Genomic DNA, 22,557 nt, shown 5'->3' with positions numbered 1-22,557 from the left:
GGCTGTAAAAGTCGCAATAAGTTAATAACCACAGAGGGTTTTAGAAACAGGAAAATTCAACAATTTATTTTACTCTCTTTACACTATATACTTTACACTCTTGCATTCTTACCCATATTTTACCAAAGTTAAATGAAGTAATTTTTATTGATTTAGTAACACCACAAGTGACGAGCCTGGCTGCATTCTGGGAAATTCTGGCTGTAATATTTTCCACGCTACTTTTACAAAATGTTAGTGATTAAAACTGAAAAACAAAGCAAATAATAAAACCACAACGATGTAATAAGGCAATAGAGAAAAACTATAAGGAGACAAACTAACATAACTGCTATAACTAGTGTAGCTCATAGCTAGCATTAGTGCAAAAAGTAAAGATTAGCACAGCTTATTTCATTTTCTGTTTAATTCACAATTCTGTATAGTTGACAGTGAGAGCTTGTAAAAAAATAAAAATAAAAACCTACAGTGTATACAATATGCTACACACTGGACACATGTTTATCACAGTTAGCCACAGTTATTTTTTAAATAATAATTATTATTTACTTTTTTATTAATTTTCCTGAAAAATTCAGACTTCAATAGTTTCCAGTTTCATAGTTTTTACTTTTACATAGTGGCCAAAAAAAATCAACAAGGCAATGGTAAAAATTCCTTAAGGAGAAAAGTGCCATAACTAGCCTAGCTTATAGCATTAATGCCATTACTAGCAATACAGCTAATTAACAAACTTTCAATTAAGTGATTTAAAGTGTTTAAGGCGAATAAAACATTAATGTAAATTATTGATATTTATTCCATAGATGAAATCACATAGAGTATAGAATACTTTTCCACATTTATTCACAATCCTAACCTGTATTTTCAAGCCTTGTGTGAGTTTTGAGCTCCTTTTTGACTTTAGCTAATTACGCTAACTTATCCCTACAGAGAACTAGCCAGCTAGCTCTGCAACAAGCCATGTGACAAAAACAGACTAGCTAAATATGCATGTATGAACAGGACTGCTAATTACAAATGATATTTAAAGAACATTTCCTAATACTTTGATCTTGTTTTCTTTAATCAACTTACCACAGCTTTAGGTCCACATTAAAAACCAACTAAATAAAAACTGGCAAACAACAACAACAACAACAATAAAACCCAGATCCACTGGACTGGTTTAGGATCAGTCTTGAAAGTGAGATGTGAGACGTCAGCTCTTTTCTAATGCCTCGTCTAATGTAATAAAATTCAAGAGGTACATCCTTGGCATCTCCTCGACTTTCTCCGACACAATGACATTACTAAAAATTGCAACACTAGCTGAGGTGATGCCTCCATGTTGAAATCAATGATAAGAACCTGACTTGCTTATTTATATTCATTTCACACAATTTAGAAAACACCAATTACCAGTCCAGGATGTCATTCTGTTTTCCTCTCAAATCAGTGTCAGAGAGAGAGAGAGGGAGAAAGAGAGAAAGAGAGAGAGAGAGAGAGAGAGAGAGAGAGAGATGGCATATTAACATCCAGTAACCTTGAGCAAACTGACAACAGAAAACTTGGTTCTATATTGCATATATCAGCTATAAATATGTAATAAGGGTATAGCAGTTTCATTTTTTTTAGGCCAAACAGCACCGTTTCTTGCTGTCTTATTCCAAATCATCCTTTGTTTCTGTGTAATTTTTTTCCTCTGTTTGACCCATCTGCTCATTACATTCTCTGTTTTAGAACGTTGCTTTTATTTCCGTCCTGCTTTGTTCGATTTTAACTGTGCTCTCCACAATGCTTTGAGCCCTGCTTCATGACCTGGATTCATTGAAAACGACAATACATGCTGCATCCTCTCGTTTTCCAGCAATATACAGTATGGCATGCAAGACAATACTGGTATTCTATACAGCACTACATACAGTATAAATTATGTAAACATCTTAAGACAAACTACAGCTCCTGTAGAATGCTCAGCTAGTAATTTAGATTTTTTTTTTTTATTTAGTTCGATTGTGATTTATGCATTCAATCTGCAAATTAAAGTTTGGAATGTTGAAAAAAAATTTCCTGTGTTGTTATATAAAACAACACAATCCACATCTATATGTATCCCCCCATTGGTTCATTAGCTTCTATGGTCAGAGCGCGGGGTCATGGTACGGTGCTCAAAGAGCAGAACAGGTCAATGACCTTGCTCATGAACCATAGTAACACAATAGCAGCTTGGCGGAGACCTTCTGATCAATAGCTCCTACTTTTGACAAAATCAGCCTTAATCATTTAAAAAAGTTATTGAATACAAACAAAACAGCAATAAAAACATTATGAGTAAAGCACTATATAAACATAAATATTAACCAAAATGAAATAAATTGAACTTGAACCAGTGATGCAAACAAAGTTAAATTTGGATTTTACACATCTACTGTAGGCCCACTCGTTCACTCAATCATCGTCTATACTGCTTTATCCTGTATACAGGGTCACGGGACCTGGAGCCTATCCCAGGAGGCTTAGGGCACAAGGCAGGGTACACTATGGGCAACTTGGGAATGCCAATTAGCCGAACCTAGATATCTTTAAAAGGAAAACGGAGTACCAGGAGGAAACCCACAAAGCATGGGGAAAGCATGCAAACTCCATGCACACAGACACGGGAATCGAGCCTGCACCTTGGAGGTGCAAGGCGACAGTGCTAACCACTACACCACCGTGCCTCCTCATCTAGGCCCATTTTATCAAAAATACTATAAAAGTATTATTAATGTAGAGGTATAGATAAAGACTAGCATGCAACAAGACCCAATAAAAAGATCACGAAAGTGGGTGTCTATGGAGCTTCGTAGTTATCCAGGAGAAGTCGGCTGGAAGTTAAAGAATGTCACCTAGACTTCTTGTTGGTTTTACTACTCATCCAAGTAGCTTCTTCAGTCTGAGAAAGGCTGATTATTGAACACAAATATATCGTCCATTTACCATTTCTCACTTGAAAGGCTCATTAATGGACAATCTTCTCTATTATACATATAATTAATATATTTGGGGCCCCTAACCAACATTTCTCAGAGTGATGAAGCTACTTGAAGTAGTGAAATGTGTCAAACCAACAAGAAGAAGCCCAGCTGACAGGATGCAACCTCCAGATATGGTTTTAGATTTATGAGTTGGGATTGGGCAGTCAGATAGATACTGTATGAAGCTTGCTAGACAAACAAACACCACTGAGATTAACCTGGGAACATGTCGAAGGCAGCAGGTTGCTTGTGTGCAGCTCAATTACTGCATTAATTAGTTCATTTTCATTAAATTACTGAACTTGAAAATACGAGGTCAAGCGGAAATATTGCAGGTAGACACAAACAAAAATAACTGCAGAAGCCAGAGGTCTTTGTAGGGAGAGAATAAGATGGATTTTTTTTAAAGTCCAGTATAGACAAACTTCATTAAAAAAGCATGAAAAAAATTAGCTGAATTTGTCTACTCTTAAATTTATTTAGCCATTCATAATATGCAATGTACATTCTTATAGCAAATGGTTGCACCAGAACTAATTTAGGGGTTTCACAGAAATAGGGTGGATGTTTATGCAATCTTATTATTCTTTGTAAATAATTTAGCAAGCTATATTAATTTTCCCCCAGTTAATTATACAGGACATTGTGACACAATTAACTATGGAAAAAGTTAAACTAGGAATATTTAAGCAAGTTACTTTACACAGATGGAACATTCTTACCTGGAGCTCCGAAGGGGTCAGAGGGCAGGAACATGCAGGACATGTGCTCTTATTATTGGGACAGCCTTTCTCTAGGTGAGTAGCCAAAGTCCTCCTCAAAACCATCAAGCCACAGCCAACATTGCAGGGGATTAAGGCATACTCACACTGACTCTGATGCTCCTAAAAGATATTCACAAGATACGATTAAATTATTTTTTAAGATTTTTTTAAATATATTTCGAAATGCCTTTAAAGAGCCCCATAGTTTTGCTTTGTAACATAAAGTTTCCATTTTGCAAAAAAAAGCTTAGTTTTTTTTTTTTGTTTTTTTTTTGCAACCACAGTTTTTATTACAGTCAATGATGTAAAACTAATTATCATGTCTCCGAAAAAACAGGACATGCTCCAACAAAAAGGTCAATAAGATATTTTTAATGTTACGATTTAAAAAGATTGAATCAATATTTTAATAAACTCTTTTTTTAAAAAAACAATCAGATAAAAGATCTGAAAGATAGTAAGAAATTACTGAAGCATGAAAAGCTTGTCCGTTTCCACCAAGAAAGTTTTCATAAGCAACACGAGAAGCCCGCAAGAAAAACAAGAACGCAATCCGTCTCAGCTTTCCGCCTGGCAGATTTATTAACATTTAAAAAGCTAAAAAGCTGTTTTGCCGCTTTCGAGAAGTGCTAGCGGTTGGATTTTGCAACGATCTGACCACAAAATCCAGCTCTTATATCCAAACCCCATTCCAGTGGTGTCCTGTAGTAGTAATGTAGGCCAGCAGACCATAAAAAAGGCTTAGCTAAAAGGTTAGTGTGTCTCTACGGCCCTGAATGGCCAATTACATCAGATCAGAAACTTTGCAGATCTCATTTTCAGGTTGGTTCGTTAATGTAAAAGCGCAGATCTCATTCCTCATTTTAGCCTAAAGGTACTTTTTTATGGGAAGAACTAATTACGGCCGTTTTTTTACGACCTTTTATGCTGCTGGGGTTGCCAGTTCCATCTATTAAGAACATCCATGGAAATGCAAATGGACATACCTTCCTAATTTACCCAAGGCTGGCTAAATATGAAACCATTTCTTGTGTGTTTTTCATGTGTTTTTATATGTGTGTTTCAAGGGTTTTCACAAATCGTATGAAATTCATATTGTCCCTTGTTTGTAATTTTTTTTTTTTTAATAAGTAAATATAAATTGCTTTTATACAATAAACACTAATATACAACATTTAGTTCTGACCGAGTAATCTGACTGGATGAAAGGCATTCCTGATATAGAGAATAACAGCACTCGGACATTTAAATATATACTGTATGTATCAACACATATATAAATATATACTGTAAGAACAATCATTAGTTATACTAACTGTTGGTTGCTGGTACGAGTGAAAGTAGGTCAACCCACATTTGAAACAAGTCACAGAAGCACTTTCAGCAAGAAGACACATCTGATAACTTTATGTCATCTTAAACAACACATTGTCTCCTTAGTAACTGCATCTAAGACATTTCGAAATGCCTTTAAAGAGTCCCGCAGTTTTGCTTTGTAACATAAATTATAAAGCTGACTAATAAGGGTAATACTTGTGTGTGGAACTACACAAACTAGCTTTCCATTATGCGCTATTCGGGGTTTAACTCTGAAAAATGCAAAACACTTATAAATGCTGAACTTGTTGCAGAACTGTTGTATAAAAGCAATATTACATTCAAGGCCATGCTGTTGTGCTGAATATAAGCACATTAACTGCACTATTAACTACGCTTCCTCTCATGTGATACAGTGATACAGTATTATTTAAATATGCTTCAGTGATATCCAGTACTGTCTGTAAATATGAATTTTGATTTAGTCAGTAACAAAAAAAAAAGAAGAAGAAAGAAATGTATACATCAATTTATCTGTAACTGCGGTGTAAATGTGGACGCCCCACTTGTGATTTGCATGAAAGTAGAGCAGGGTGCAGTGATTCGTTTTTGTGGTCTGAGGGTGTACCTGATGCCGAAACAATGCACGGAAAAGCAGAAGCAGAAGCGTTTGGATATCTGCAAACGAAATTTGGGCCGATACTCTAGGGAAACTTAAAGAGATGCATTATGATGATATTATATATTAAGATGATATTATAATGAGACATGTATTCATCTCTGCGAGCCTGGAACAGAAACATCCTCAATCTCCGGCCGAGAAAACATTCTAAAGTCAACCATCAGCTGGTAAAATGGTGCTTACAGTTTTCTGGGATTCTTTATTGGAACATTATCAGGAAAAAAGATTCAACAATCAACAGTGCTCGTTACATAGAGATGCTTATTTAAGAGCTGAGGCCAAAACTTTGGATTAAACGCCGAAAACTGCTATCCAAGAATGTTGCAATCATGCATGTCTATATGCTTCTGTCCACACTGTCGATGTCATAAATCATCCTCCCTATAGTCATTATCTTCCCTCATCTGACTTTGACTGGCTTGGTTCCCTTAAAGCAACCCTACGAGATTGAAGATTCACTTCTGATGAAGAAGCGAAGACAGCAGTAGATTCATGGCTCACTCAGCCTAAAACATTTTTTAATGAGGGAATACGAAAGCTTGTTGACAGATGGACAAAGTGTATTGCGAAGCAAAGAGATTATGTTGAAAAATTATGCATGTCTTTCCTAAAACTTTATTTAAAAAATCTCTCCAGCCAGAGTGCAGATAGCTTCAACTACAGTAAGAGGCAAATCTAACTCTTAACCAAAGCCTTAATGGCACTTGTCATTAGGTAGTGATTAATATGCTGTTTATTATTATTTCAATGTATTTTCGTCCCTGTGCTGAAAGCATTTAAAGGCAATGTTATAGGGTTGTTTAAAACTATTTCCTGCTAATTTTTTGGGAAGTACCTATAAAGTCCCAGAGGTCTATTGAAGTCAGTCTGTTAATGCCATCCATCAAATATGGATATAGTTTTAGTGTCTATGTACAGTAAATGAGCTAATGCCCAGCCATGCCAACTGAGCTGAGCAACAAGTCGGGTGAGGGGGATCTCCCTATATGAGGTCATATAAGAGGGAAAAACTAATTGGCTTGTTTAAACCCTGGTTATACCATAGTGAAAAGAGGACAAAAAACATTGATTTTTTTTTTTACTTGGAAACACACACATTCTGGAGACACATCTGAATATGTAAAAATTAATAAAATATGAATTCTGCATAATGGGTCCCTTTATGGTTCAAAAGGTTCTGGGTATAAATAGGATGTGCGTGTGGGATAAACCAAATGATAAATTTTGTGCAAATAAAGTACTAAGTACGGTAATACATTATACAACAGTTTTTTCACAGGACACTAATTTTATCGGACAAGTGGTGTTCAAAGGGTGTGCATGCTCAGTATAAAGAAAACTGGTGCATTTCACTTGTTATATAAATATAAATATATATTTATTTTTACATAAATACAAAGGTGCACTGATAAATAAATCCCAGCCAGTCTGATAATCACTACAAGACATCTCACACACAGTGCATCTTCCTCCTGCGATATTGCTTAATTATGTTTTAATTATATCAAGCATTTGTACTTAACTAGAGATTTTATTTATCCTAATGCGTTTGACTTTTACTCGCTATGACCTTTTATAAGCATACATTCATAAAGTGACCTTTTACCATCAGGCAGCTCCAAGGAGATCCAAAATCTAAATCTCTAACATTTCTAAACTGATTTGACAGCAAAAATTAGAGCTAATACTCATCTCTGTAATCTATTTGCTGCTGCATACACTTTACATTGATCAAGCCTTTGTCAATTGTTGCAAATGTACTGTACAATTTTTTCTTCAAGGTGTTATATTTCGGCGTCTTTCCTGAGTGAGAGCACTTTTCTTGTAAATGTACAAACTCGCACTTGCGTTAGTTGAGGTTGCCAGATCACACTGACAACATCCCCCCTAGGCAGTGCTGAAAACCCCTGTCTCTAAATCATAAACGGAAATCCAAATTATACGATAAGCGTTCAAGTCAACCTGGGACTTGTGATAAAATCTCTTGTGAATGAAGGTGTAAGAAGACCTTAAGCACAGTACGGTGATAAATGCAGCATTATCACATTTTAACGGCGAAGTCAGTATGTCTGCGAATGAAGATCCGAGCCAAGTCCACTGTTGTTGCACCTGTAAACACTAACGGAGTCGAACGCCTTATTCCTGAAAATCGACAGATAACTTGTCACCAACTTTTTTGTACTGTACTTAAATAGGATTAGTCTCAGGTGTGTTAAGTGTGTCCAGTAATCCGGGTTTTAGGAGCTGGGAGTTGTAGTTCTTGGTGTAGTTTTAGGTCTGACAGTTGCACTCCTAGTAACTACTATGACTTTCAGTTAAAGCTAGGAAACTAATAGGAACACATGGAACTGTAAAATAAAGAGTTAATGAGCAAATACAGTAAATGTTTTTTTTTTTTCCTGAAAAGATCCTAATCATTTCGAATCTTCTTTTGGTTCTGACCTTAATGCAAAAGTGAAAACCACAGACCCTACAGACACAGAACGTGAAAGCTGACTAGTGAGGCTACAGTACAGAGGACAACCCCTGAGGCCACAATGAAAGGTGGCCAGCAGCTTTGGCAATGCAGGGACTGTAAGACATCTTCTAATTTGAGTCATTATTTCAAAACAATATGACTTGGCAAATAAAATGGTTGCAAAATGGTTTCTCCTGTCATGGCAACTGAATGAATACGTGTCCGAACAGCTCTTTCATTATGAGAGTGCGCTCTCTGAAGGCGTCATTGCCTCGTAAGAGCAGCGACTATTTTTCAGAATGTGCCAACACAGAATCAGACATTACTACCAACCTGAATAAACTGCAACAACACCTTCACTGCAATAATTCCCACTCACCTTGAGCGAGAAACGTAAAAAAAAAAAAAAAAACACAAGTAAAAACTGTAAAAAAAAACTGTTGTTCAAAGTCCTTTTATCCAGGTTGAGAGTTTGGGTGGCGGCCCTAGAGGTAGATAATGGAATTGCAGGGGGTTTGTGAAACTAAAAACAAAAAATGACAGTCTCAATAACATATATTTTAATAAGTAAAATAGTAAATGAACTAAAACCATGACATCCCTTTGATTTAACATTGCAAGTAAAACATGATAGAAGTTAAATTAAGTACTTAACATGTTTACATTATGGCTTAGTATTAGGTTTTTACGGTCCTGAAGCGTTATGACGCGACACAGTGGCTTATGGGTTAGCGCTGTCGCCATGCACCTGCACGGTCCAGGTTCGATTCCCATCTCAGGGTTGGTATGCATTGAGATTGCATGTTCTCCCTGTGCTGGTTTTTCGGGTAGCCTGGTTTCCTCCCACAATCCAATGCGGACTAAGCAGGTTAGACTAATTGACCTTCCCAAATTGCCGGTCGTAAAATGAGAACAAACACAATGATAATCACCATTGTCCTTCATGGTCACTAGCGGGACTACAGAGGCTCCTAGTTGGATGGATGGAACGTGTTTAAATAATTAACTAGCTAATTTATTCTTTGTGGATAGAAATATCAGTAAATAAAAATGACAAGGATAGAGTTAAATACGTTCAGTTAAATGAATGACAAAAGCCTTTACAACAGTATGATACATTTTGAGCATCAGTGGCACAAAAGTGTTACTGAGCATAAGCCAAAACTTTTAACCAAATAATTTAATTCTAGAGGATTCCAAAGTTTTCATCTCGCCTTTAAAAAAAATCTCACCTTTTATATGTAAGTAATTATTATTGTAAATAATCAGGTTTGAGGTTAAAGCATGAATTTGTCACGAAACTATAGGTGCACTTAAATAGACTGTTATATTTCATGTATAATGGGAATTATATAATTATATGATAAGGGTATGAAAGTCTCTCCCACTTGTCTTTACTTCAGACTTTCATCCACCGGGTCTGAGCACTACTCAACTCGCCAGTAACCATGTAGAAAAACACCTCACTAATCATACGTGAGACTGAATTCTTGAAACCAATCACAACGCAAAAGGTGGGATCTTCCCAATAAGCTGGAAAGCCTAACTTAACCTCAAAGTTGGAGAAAAATACTTCTTCTTCTTCCTCTGCGTCTGTTATATTTCCACCCGATTAAACGCGTCACAGCGGGCAGAACCTCTTTGGCGTGTTTCAAAAGTTATACTCATATAAACATTAAGCTGGAATCTCTAACCGAAAAATGATTTCAAACAGATTGAAGAAATATTGTCTGTTTATTCGTAGCTAACGCCAGAAAAAAGACTCATAACCCATTTTTAAAAATCCCTTTGAACTATGAGTGCCAGACCAAACATTTTAAAAATCTAGTGTTTGTAGACAATATAGTCAAAACAGCATTTTATTCATAGCCACAACAAAATGTCAGTCGGTTTAAGGGAAGACATAAACAAGACTCATAGAGTTTTTCTAAAGGGAATTTCGCAGCATTTTCTATATAGATAAACAGCATGGGGTTTTTTTTTTTCTAGCATGGGGATGAGCAACATTTAAGCTCGCTAAATGTCAAGCAGCTTTTGCAAGAATTTGCATTTTGTCAGTTCAGCTCAGAAGAGTGTTATAATGTGCGGAGACTCCGACACATTTAAATAGGTGTCAATTATGTGTCGTCTCTCCTGCTCGTGTGTTTGTCACTTCATTTGAACACGGCTATACATTTTGTTTATTAGTCCGTATTAGTTGATCTGGCAACCAGGAAGATCTGGCAAGCCTGTAATGAGTTTTTGACACCTGTCATCTGCCAATATGCTTTACTGCCGGCGCTGAGATTAGATTAAATCGACTAACTGCTGACATTACAGCCACCTCCGTCTTCATTAGGGGGATTTATCTGGTAACATAGTGGCACTGAGCACACAAAATACACTCTAACTAGCCGTGAGTAGATAAAAGTATAACATGCAGTGTAAAATGTAAAATATTACTGTGTCTCAGGGATATGCACTGTCGCCCGGTACCTCCAGGGTTGGGGGTTTGCATGTTCACCCCGTTGTTTCTGGGTTTCCTCCAGGTACTCTAGTTTCCACTCACAGTCCAAAGACATACGCTGGAGGCTGATTGGCATTGCCAAGTCTACATGCGCCCAGCAATGGTGGGTACCCCACCAAGTCCCCCAGGCTCTTAAGGCTTGGCATCAGGTCTTCTCCAATCCTTTTTAGAATCGGTGGTATAGATGATGGATGGATGGATGGATGGATGGATGGATGGATTACCAAAACTTGTAGCGTCCTGATATACAAAATCTATTGTTGTGTGCAAGTTCTTTTCATTGTTTTTATTTATTTACACCTGATAACTATAGAACTCGAAACAACAAGAAGTTTTCCAAATACCAACAATCCTTAAATGGGGATCTAACAACGATATCTACACACTTGGAAGGAAAGGTGGCATCCTTATATGAGGACAGTGTGGTCTTACGAGATCAAGGTAAACAGCAGACCTGTGACTTACATCGGGAATAAAAGACTGCCCCATATAACAGCCCCTCCCTAACTATTATATTCTTCTCATACCAGCAAAACAGCAAAGAACAAATCATTCAAAATGATCAAAATCATTTTAGAGTCAATCAACCATAAAACATGCAACCAGACCTTCTTCTGATAGAACTTAGAACCTGTTGTACTGCTGTACAGAGATCACTTCCAGCATCGCGTATAATGCAATCGATTATACATAAGTCATAGTATGTAGCTTAAATTTTTTGGTTCAGATTGCTTCATCATAGCGAGAGTTATTACAGAATATTCGAGCCTCTTTCGAGTGAATCACCCTGTATATACAGGACTGTACAGTACAGTGCAAAAGTCGTGAGCCACTCCTTATTTCTTTATAATTTGCTTCCGAAGAGCCAGACTTCCTTGTATTTTTAATGCAACCTTAAGGAATATGTCTCCAGGCTTCCTCAAGGACTTCCTTCTGGCTCTCATTTTTGGCAAGTTTTACCTTCCATTTTTTAGTCTAGTCCCTGTTCCTGACCAGTTTCAAAGGATTGTTTGTTTGTTTGTTTAAGCCACCTATGGTCAGCTTTGAGCTACCTACAGTACGTAGTCACCTATGAATCATTCAAGCATAAAAAGCACCAACTTGAGGCATAAAACAGTGAGAAACAGGTGCTGATAACGACAGATGATCAGGCCGGTGATTAGTAGACTGGTGATGCTGAATGCTGAGTGGTTGGAACGGACGAGAGGGGAAATGAGGTCGCCGCTGAGGTTCTTACATAAACAACTTTGCATCTACGTCATTTAATTTAATTTACTATGAAGTAATGAGGGGTGGCTTAAGACTTTTGCACAGTACTGTACCTGTTATTTTTAGCCACATTACACCATAGCCTTCCCGTTATATAAAATGAAACAGCTTTAAACAATATTAATCAATACTGCTTCAAAATTTCGAAAGAAAAATTCCAAGCATTAATGTGCTAAAAAAAAAATACTGGCTCTGATGATCTCTTTATTCATGGCCCGCCTTTCAAAATTATTCACTCTGGTCATGTGTCATACTGTGGTTTAAAAAAAAAATAATTAATGCACGTGCAGGAAAGTACCTCAAAGTCCTTCAGCGTGCTCTTCCAAGTACAGCCGTTGTTAGCGCAGTGCACTCTCAGCGCTAGAATCTCTTTATTGATTGCTGCGTCGTTGAAGAACTGCAGTCACACACAAAAAAAAAAAAAAAAACATGGGGAAATTATGACAATTTTCCTGAAACACTTTCCTGTGACTCAGAACAATTCTTTCTGTAAAACAAGCTCTGACTCTGATACCGCACATCCTGCTTTATTAAACTGGAATGTTTTTAATTAGACTTGAGGTCCAACCAAATCTTACAGGATTGAAGTTACAGTTACTCAAATTATCTCAATAAAATTGCTCAGGAATACAGAATTTTACATTTAATTTTACTGCAACTATCCAAAAAGAAAGGAGGGAATTCATTAAAAGAGCCGGTTATAATGAAGTAGGTTAGGGGTTTCCTAAACTAGGGGTCATGACCCCATGCTTTATAAATCAGACCATGCAAGAAACGTTTTATTTGTTTATTTATTTTCAACAAGATAAAATTGGAAACTATGCTTAAAATAACGTACTTGGTGTGCTACTATTAGTTAGCGTGAGTCACAATTGAACAAGTCACATTTAAATGAAGGCTGCTAGATGCAGATGCTGTTTTTTAAAAATGCTAAACTTATCTCCGGCCATCTACCTCCACTAGTTTCCTCCCAACCTCGGCGGTGACTCAAAGAAAAACCAGACATCAAGAAAACACGTTACGATCGTCCAATATTAGGTTAATTTGTGCTGAGTGGTCCAAACGGTTAAGGTTTTTAATAAGGTGCAGATTAGATCGAGATCTAAAAGAACAGTGGTAAAAAAAAGATAAGAAAAAATTATGGTAAGTACTGTATGGCATGGCGAGTTCTCATACATAACTAGGTTTTATTCGTCTCAGAACATGATGAGTTTTACTAGCACCAGAACCTCTATCGATGAAAGCTGCAGTGCACTTTTGCCCTCGCTCTGAATAAGAGCGTCTGTGTAATGCGGTAAATGTAAATGAGAATTTCTTCGAATTAACCTTCTTCCAACTCACGCGCAAATTGCTTCTCCATTCACGTTGGTGTTTACAAGTGTATGTTTATGCAAATTTTCAGATGGCTGTGGTGTGCCGTCATAGTCATCTAATACATTCTCGCCTCCACTTGTAGCCACAGTAAAGATTTTGAATGTTGGGAAAATACTGACTATTGAAAGTAGTCTCGAACATTAAAGTACTTTAATACATCCATTCAGCGACCAATTCATTACTATCCATTCATTCCTGACTATCACCATGTACATCTGTCAGCACTCCTGTACTCCACGTGGCAATGGAAATAACCTGGATGTTATTTGAATATTAGATTAACACTGACACTGACTTGGTTGTGTGTATGCTGCTGATAGGTGTGCAGTTGCTACTCTATGTATACCTTCTCTACACGGAGGCTATAACTCTGTACAGTACCAGTCAGACGTTTGGACACACCTTCTAAATCACTAGGGTCATGAGGGGCCTGGAGCCTATTCCAGGACACGAGGCGGGGTACACCCTGGACAGGGTGCCAATCTATTACGAGGCACATACACACACTTATTCACTCACACACTCCAGGCAATTTGGGAACCCTGATTAGCCTAATCTACATGTCTTTGGACTGTGGGAGAACACCCACCAAGCACGGGGAGAACATGCAAACTCCATGCATACAGACCCTAGGTGGGAATCAAACCCAGACCCTTGAGCGACAGTGCTAACGACTATGCCACTGTGCCGCTCCTTAGACTTCAATGTTTTTGATTTTTTTTGGGTGATATTATAACAATACTATAAAAAATATTATAAATATATTATATTATACTATATTATAAAAAAACGATGAAATAACACATACGGAATTTTATAATTAAGTAACCATTACAACGAGGCCTCCGAGTGGCGCAGTGGTAAAGTGCTCGCCCTATCATCCGGGGAGCGCTGGTTCGAACCCCGGGTGATGCTGTTTTCCTCTCACAGCCGGAGGCACAGAGACAGCTGATTGGCCGAGCTCTCTCAGGGGGGAGGGGCTAGAGGTACTTGCGCTTCCACATTAATCACGGCTCTACAGCCAATCAGGGGCATCTGTGAGTTCGCGCACACGGAAGGAGCGGCTAGCGGGATAGTCTTCGACCTCCCGGCTGAGTGGTGGTGGTAGCCTTAATGTGGGAGCCCCCTAGTGACGGGGAGGAATTGGCTACGACTAATATTGGGGAGAAAATTGGAAAAAAAAACAAAAATATATATATATATATAAAAAAAGTAACCACTACAACAGCTAATTGTTATTTTAAGTCAAGAAGGTCGGCTGTTCTGGAATAGTTCTTGCAAGAGCAGTGTTGTGTCGAGTGCGTTTGCAAAACCCATCAAGCACCATGATGAAACTGGCTCTCATGAAGACCTTCTCTTGAAGACCGAAACTTACCTCTGCTGCAAAGAAGAAGATTATTTAGAGTTACCAGAATCAGAAACCACCAATTAACAAACAGCACCTCAGATTAGAGCCTTATGAAGGCTTTACAGAGCATAAGGGTAGATACATCTCAATATCAACTGTCCAAAGGAACAGGATGCCTTTAGCATTGTTGTGCAATGATAGATAGGAGATAGGAATGGAAAGACCATTTAATTAGTCCAAACTTTTGACTGTCTTAACTGTGTAACGTTTCTCAACTCCTCAGGGTGACACTAAGTTGTTTTCAAAATCCCAGCAGAGCACTCGTATCAGGAACACGCAAGATGGCCCTATCATGGTAGAGCCACTGCTTTGCTTCGAGTGATCCAAATAATATACCAGTGGTTGTCCTGTGGTGGTCTTACAGTACAGTATATCACATGGTGTCTGATGTGGTGTAGTCAGTAATAAAACACCACAAAATTACTGAACATGATTGTTTTACATAAGCATAGAGTTTAAAGATATGATATACAGACAGCTGATCATTTCATCTTTTACTTCTATTCGACTTTCGACAGATTTTGGCCCAAATTTCTTCTCCTATAAACACATCCAAATATGCAGGGTATAATTTGATAGTTTTGCTGTCACAGAAAATAGTAATTAACTAATCCACTGACTAGAAAAACATTTTCTGGCGAATATTAGTGCCCATAATTAAGAGATAAAATAATCAAGATGAATGAAGCTACTAAAGATGAATCAATGAATCAATGAATGGAAATGATTCTGTACATACTGTACTGATTCTGTACATACCTGGTCGAGAGTCAACAGGCTGTGGTTGGTTTGCAGGTTTGGGTCGTCTTTACACTTTGTACACACAAGATTTTTGTTGTTTCTGTTACAAAGTAAGAACAAGAACAGCAAACAATGAACATGAGAAGATAAGTATGAAATCATTTCAAAACAAACAAAGAACAATGAAGCAAAATGAACAAATCAGTTAATTACGCAATTAATTGGGCATAAACTAAACATTTAAACAAATTATGACTGTCACAGTAAATACACTCTGGAGTTCATTTTCATGTTGTTTGATTGTTTAATGGTTTGACTTCGTGATGGCATACAGTACAGTACTACTTAAAAACTTTTTTCCCAGTCATTTTCTAAATAACCTTCAAAAGTTCCCCAACTTTCTAGCTTTGGTACTTTTTCGGCGCAGTCCCCACATACTGTACAGTACATCCCGTGAATGATACTTTTTTTTTTTTTTAGGTTAGTCATGTGGAGCATTGCATTTTCATATTTCTTCTAAGTCATACAGTAAATTGTTCTGAAGGTCACTTCATTCAAGTTAATTACATTTGAACCTAATACAACTTTTCATTACCTAGCAATAATTAATTAAAATAAAAAAATCATGAGTATAAAACTGTTTCATAGCGAAACCGCCCATAGAGTGACAGATCACTGAATGTGGAAGTATCAGAAGATCCTTTATGGACATTTCACGCGATTCTACCTTTCAAGTAGACTATAATACAGTACGTGACGAGATACACAATAAACAGGAACAGTTGCAATGGAAATAGGTCAGCATGTGTTTGAGGACTACCCTTGGGTTTTTCTTTGCACTTATTTACCACTCAGTCCATTTTCACTTTTATTTTAACCCGGCTCTGAGGCCCTTAGCACAATATCTAACCTCTACTGTTGATGATTCACTCGAGCCATTTACACATGTGGGTTTCACACTTTTTACATGATCTGTACCACAGTTCCAGTTTTTCAGATGCAGGTAAACTCTTTCTGTGTTTTGTGTCAAATTTTACGCACGTGCAATTTCACAGCATGTCCAAACAAACTATACTAAAGATCTGTATAGTCTGTAAGGATGCTGAAAAAAAGCTGCTACTAAAACATTGATGTACTGTAGATCATGTTGCATTGCACTTGGCAGTATTTAGTTTATCTCCCGGATTTTGTGCGCATCATTAATAAAGAGTGTGTGTGTCTATATACAGTGGTGTGAAAAACTATTTGCCCCCTTCCTGATTTCTTATTCTTTTGCATGTTTGTCACACAAAATGTTTCTGATTATCAAACACATTTAACTATTAGTCAAAGGTAACACAAGTATACACAAAATGCAGTTTTTAAATGATGGTTTTTATTATTTAGGGAGAAAAAAAATCCAAACCTACATGGCCCTGTGTGAAAAAGTAATTGCCCCCTAAACCTAATAACTGGTTGGGCCACCCTTAGCAGCAATAACTGCAATCAAGCGTTTGCGATAACTTGCAACGAGTCTTTTACAGCGCTCTGGAGGAATTTTGGCCCACTCATCTTTGCAGAATTGTTGTAATTCAGCTTTATTTGAGGGTTTTCTAGCATGAACCGCCTTTTTAAGGTCATGCCACAACATCTCAATAGGAGTCAGGTCAGGACTTTGACTAGGCCACTCCAAAGTCTTCATTTTGTTTTTCTTCAGCCATTCAGAGGTGGATTTGCTGGTGTGTTTTAGGTCATTGTTCTGCTGCAGCACCCAAGATCGCTTCAGCTTGAGTTGACGAACAGATGGCCGGACATTCTCCTTCAGGATTTTTTGGTAGACAGTAGAATTCATGGTTCCATCTATCACAGCAAGCCTTCCAGGTCCTGAAGCAGCAAAACAACCCCAGACCATCACACTACCACCACCACCATATTTTACTGTTGGTATGATGTTCTTTTTCTGAAATGCTGTGTTACTTTTACGCCAGATGTAACGGGACACGCACCTTCCAACTTTTGTCTCATCGGTCCACAAGGTATTTTCCCAAAAGTCTTGGCAATCATTGAGATGTTTTTTAGCAAAATTGAGACGAGCCTTAATGTTCTTTTTGCTTAAAAGTGGTTTGCGCCCTGGAAATCTGCCATGCAGGCCGTTTTTGCCCAGTCTCTTTCTTATGGTGGAGTCGTGAACACTGACCTTAATTGAGGCAAGTGAGGCCTGCAGTTCTTTAGATGTTGTCCTGGGGTCTTTTGTGGCCTCTCGGATGAGTTGTCTCTGCGCTCTTGGGGTAATTTTGGTCGGCCAGCCACTCCTGGGAAGGTTCACCACTGTTCCATGTTTTTGCCATTTGTGGATAATGGCTCTCACTGTGGTTCGCTGGAGTCCCAAAGCTTTAGAAATGGCTTTATAACCTTTACCTGACTGATAGATCTCAATTACTTTTGTTCTCATTTGTTCCTGAATTTCTTTGGATCTTGGCATGATGTCTAGCTTTTGAGGTGCTTTTGCTCTACTTCTCTGTGTCAGGTAGCTCCTATTTAAGTGATTTCTTGATTGAAACAGGTGTGGCAGTAATCAGGCCTGGGGGTGACTACAGAAAATGAACTCATGTTTTAAAAAGGGGGGAAATTACTTTTTCACACAGGGCCATGTAGGTTTGGAATTTTTTTCTCCCTAAATAATAAAAACCATCATTTAAAAACTGCATTTTGTGTTTAATTATGTTATCTTTGACTAATAGTTAACGGTTTTTGATGAGCAGAAACATTTAAGTGTGACAAACATGCAAAAGAATAAGAAATCAGGAAGGGGGCAAATACTTTTTCACACCATAATGCTGTGTACAAAAACCACTGTTTTTGTACACAGCATCATGCACAGGTCTTAGGCAGAGGTAGAGAAATGCAATAAAGCAATGGCTTCTGTAAAAATGATGACAATATAGGTCTTCTACATAAAAGAAACTACAAAGTCAATATTATTTGTGATAACCCCTTTATTTATAAACATGCAACATATACATTGTGAATTGTTTTGCCAGAAAGGATTTTTTTTTCTGAGCATCTTTGAGAAAATTTTTTCTAGCTTCTGATTTTTCCAGGTAATCCCTGACAGCCTGTTTTTTTTTCTTATTATTTTTAAACGATTTTTTTCATCAATCCAATGATGCAGATTTCATAAAATAAATATCTAAGACAAAATAAGTATAAAAAGTCTACTGTGCATAAGATTTATTCATATATCCTGTAGGTATGATGAAGGTAGAAAATTTAGTGCAGTACACAAAGTTGCCAGGGAAACAGGATGTTTTATTCTGATGATGCATAGTGGGTGCACGATAGATAATATGATGACTGATCATCAACCATTATGATGATCATATCTTTTGTGCGTGTGTGTGCTGCGAGGTTGGTGTTGTTTTTACTGCCACCTCCACCCACACATTTCTGGAAATCGTTGAGACGTCAATATGTTATGGCCATCAGTGGTCTCATAGGGAAAACAAGATATTAAATAAATTTACATTTGGAAATGAACTAATCTGATCTAAAGTACATCCCTACACATTTACAGGCATTAATGTCCCAGGAGCCCAAGTTTGATTCCTAGCCAATGCCCAAACCCCAGTCACTGGATGCAGTGCCGGAACAGAGATGCACGAATGCATGATGTCTAAAGGTAAGAGATCATATTTAAATGTTTGCCCAGGTAATGTACATCCCATATATTTAATATATATATATATATATATATAAATAAAGTCATATGGAGACCTGGAGACAGACAAACGATAAGACATACATTTGCATTTTCAGGTTAAACAAAAGGGTTCCAGCAGACACAAGCTGTGTATATTTGTCTGGACACGGGCCATAGGAAGTGTTACCAGATTAAGTAATCAGGAAGCACAATAAGGGGGTTGTTTCATGCATATAGCGGCACGAGTTCACATCGTATTCTAAAACCTTACAGAAGATCTTTGCAAAAATGTAAAGATACAAAAATGTCATTACTCTGTAAAGACGCACTAAAGATGATTTTAGTATTAGGAGTTTTACGAAGACGTCCTGAAGACGTTATGAGGCGGCACGGTCACTTAAGTGATTGTCACTGTCACCTTGCACCGCCAGGGTTCGGGTTAAATTCCTGTCTCTGAGTGTGGGAGTAGAGTTTACATGTTCTGTGGGTTTCCTCCAGGTATTCCAGTTTCCTTTCACAGTACAAACAAATGAACATTAGGCTAACTGCCGTTCCCAAATTGCCTGTAGTGTGTGAAAGCGTGTTTAAGTGTTGGGAATAAATACAGTACAGTGGTAATCACCATTGTCCTCCGTAGTTGGACGACAGAGGATTTTAGATGGACGGACGGATGGATGCAGGATGTTATGCAGTGAGTACCAGGGTCTCATCATCTCATCACATCCACTTTATCCTGTATACAGGGTCCCATCCCAGGCGGGGTACACCCTAGACAGGCACGCTCATTCACAGACTATAGGCAAACTTTGGAATATCTTTGGACTGTCGGAGGAAACTAGAGTATCTGATGTCCTGCGTTGTCTTAAAAATCAAAAACATTTTAATTCCATCTACACTGCAGTTTCTTCCAAAGTGCAATTCAAAATGAACAATTCAAAAACAGAATATGAAAAACCTGAGCCATTTTTTTTTTTAAAGGTTAAGAATGAAAAACATGTCCTAAAGCAATAAGTAAATAAATGCATATTTTTTTTTCTTTCTTCCTCCTTATAACATTGTTTGTCATAAGTTTGTGCACAGGAAGTCCTGCACTCAGGCCCTGCTGCTGCTGCTGCGTGAGCGAGCGAGCTCGCGCTTACCTGATGAGCCAGTGAACGCACGCGAGGCAGTAACGGTGGCCGCACGCGCTCTGGTGCGCTCCGTTCAGCACGCAGTCGCAGTGGCTGCACAGGTACTTGGGCGCCGGGACCTCATCACAGATGCTCTGCGGGAAGCCGGACGGGTACTCGTTCTCACCCGGAGAGCTCGACACGAGAGGAGCCAGAGCGATTCCGTTCATCTCCGAGCTGTCAGTTTTCCTTCACTAAAACTCACCGCGCTGTCGGCTGCGACTAATACAAACACTGCGGGGAACCAATGACGTCATGTATGGTGTGAGGGGGGGCGGGAGGGGGTTTCCGGGTAAATTTCAGTGCGGGTTTCCCCACCGGAAATAACAAGCTCTCTTTACTTGTAGGCGCTCGGTACAGCGGAGAAGTGGAGTGAGTGAGCACACTCAGCACTATTTTAACTTTCGATTCGAATTATTATTAAGAAATCTTCCTCACTGCCTTTCGGCTGCTCCCTTTCTGGGGTCATGAGCGAATCATCTGCCTCCATCTAACCCTGTCCTCTGCATCCTCTCCTCTCACACCGACTAACTTCATGTCCTCTCTAATCACACACACACACACACACACACACACAGTATATAAAACTCTGTCTCTCTATCAGTTCAGTTCAGAAGAGCTTTATTGGCATGAATGTTTACTAAAATATTACATTATTGCCAAAGCAATTATAAAAACATTAATTACATTATAAATAACATCAATCTGAATGTATAAACCTATATAAACATCATAAACATATTGGATATGAAATAATATTATATTAGTTACGCACAAGAAAAACAAACCCCAGAAAAAAAATAACGCCAATATTAATAACAATATCAACAACTAACTATCTCTCTGACTGTCTTTCTCTCATTCTCTCTTTGTCTCTTTCTCTCTCTTCATCGTTCTGTCTGTCTCTCTCTGTCTCTCTCTGTCTCTCCATCTGTGTCTGTCTTTGTCTCTGTTTGTCTCTCTTTATCTCTCTCTCCCTCTCTCCATCTTTCTGTCTGTCTCTCTCTGTCTCTCCATCTTTCTGTCTGTCTCTCTCTGTCTCTCCATCTTTCTGTCTGTCTCTCTCTGTCTCTCCGTCTGTGTCTGTCTTTGTCTCTGTCTGTCTCTCTTTATCTCTCTCTCCATCTTTCTGTCTGTCTCTCTCTGTCTCTCCATCTTTCTGTCTGTCTCTCTCTGTCTCTCCATCTTTCTGTCTGTCTCTCTATGTCTCTCCGTCTGTGTCTGTCTTTGTCTCTGTCTGTCTCTCTTTATCTCTCTCTCCATCTTTCTGTCTGTCTCTTTCTGTCTCTCCATCTGTGTCTCTCTCTCTGTCTGTCTCTTTTTATCTCTCTGTCCCTCTCTCTCTCCATTTTTCTGTCTGTCTCTCTCTGTCTCTCCATCTTTCTATCTGTCTCTCTCTGTCTCTCCGTCTGTGTCTGTCTTTGTCTCTGCCTGTCTCTCTTTATCTCTCTCTCCCTCTCTCCATCTTTCTGTCTCTCTGTCTGTCTCTATCTCTGTCTGTCTCTCTTTATCTCTCTGTCTCTCTCTCTCTCCATTTTTCTGTCTGTCTCTCTCTGTCTCTCCATCTGTATCTGTCTGTCTCTCTTTATCTCTCTGTCTCTCTCTCTCCATCCTTCTGTCTGTCTCTCCTTGTCTCTCTGTCTGTGTCTGTCTTTGTCCCTGTCTGTCTCTCTTTATCTCTCTGTCTCTCTCTCTCCATCCTTCTGTCTGTCTCTCTCTGTCTCTCCATCTGTGCCTCTCTGTCTGTCTCTCTTTATCTCTCTGTCTCTCTCAATCTTTCTGTCTGTCTCTCTGTCTGTCTCTCTTTATCTCTCTGTCTCTCCCACTCTCCATCTTTCTGTCTGTCTCTTTCTGTCTCTCCATCTGTCTTTCTCTCTCTCTGTTTGTCTCTCTTTATCTCTCTGTCTCTCCCTCTCTCCATCTTTCTGTCTGTCCCTCTCTGTCTCTCCGTCTGTGTGTCTCTCTCTCTGTCTCCCTCACTGTTTCTCTATCACTCTTTCTGTCTCTCTGTCCCTGTCTAAATTATATATAATATCATTCTGCATTTATTAACATATAATAAACATTATACACATCTACACATCTAGGCATATGATAAAACCGTTAAGTTGGCGTGTCTGTACATTGAAGATTTTTGTGAAGAAAAGGTTATTTGGGGTGACGTAAGTTTAGTAATAGAACACATTACAAA

The 22,557-nt window shown here is 38.3% G+C and overlaps 1 protein-coding gene across 1 annotated transcript in view; it reads right to left on the bottom strand.

Annotated features, from left to right (window-relative positions):
• The window catches only part of traf1 (TNF receptor-associated factor 1), a 37,740-nt gene extending 17,151 nt beyond the window's left edge, over positions 1-20,589 (bottom strand). Inside the window, exons 1-4 of the mRNA XM_053504930.1 lie at positions 20,337-20,589; positions 15,537-15,618; positions 12,294-12,392; positions 3,722-3,883 (exon numbers count right to left, since the gene is read on the bottom strand). Coding sequence (XP_053360905.1) covers positions 3,722-3,883; positions 12,294-12,392; positions 15,537-15,618; positions 20,337-20,536 — 543 coding nt within the window. The 5' untranslated portion in view covers positions 20,537-20,589. The remainder of the gene's footprint in view (positions 1-3,721; positions 3,884-12,293; positions 12,393-15,536; positions 15,619-20,336) is intronic.
• Positions 20,590-22,557: the final 1,968 nt, after the last annotated feature.

The sequence above is a fragment of the Clarias gariepinus genome, chromosome 9 (assembly GCF_024256425.1).
Source record: "Clarias gariepinus isolate MV-2021 ecotype Netherlands chromosome 9, CGAR_prim_01v2, whole genome shotgun sequence".
In the NCBI taxonomy this organism is placed as follows: Eukaryota; Metazoa; Chordata; class Actinopteri; order Siluriformes; family Clariidae; genus Clarias; species Clarias gariepinus.
This window is presented reverse-complemented; position numbering and strand designations above follow the sequence as displayed.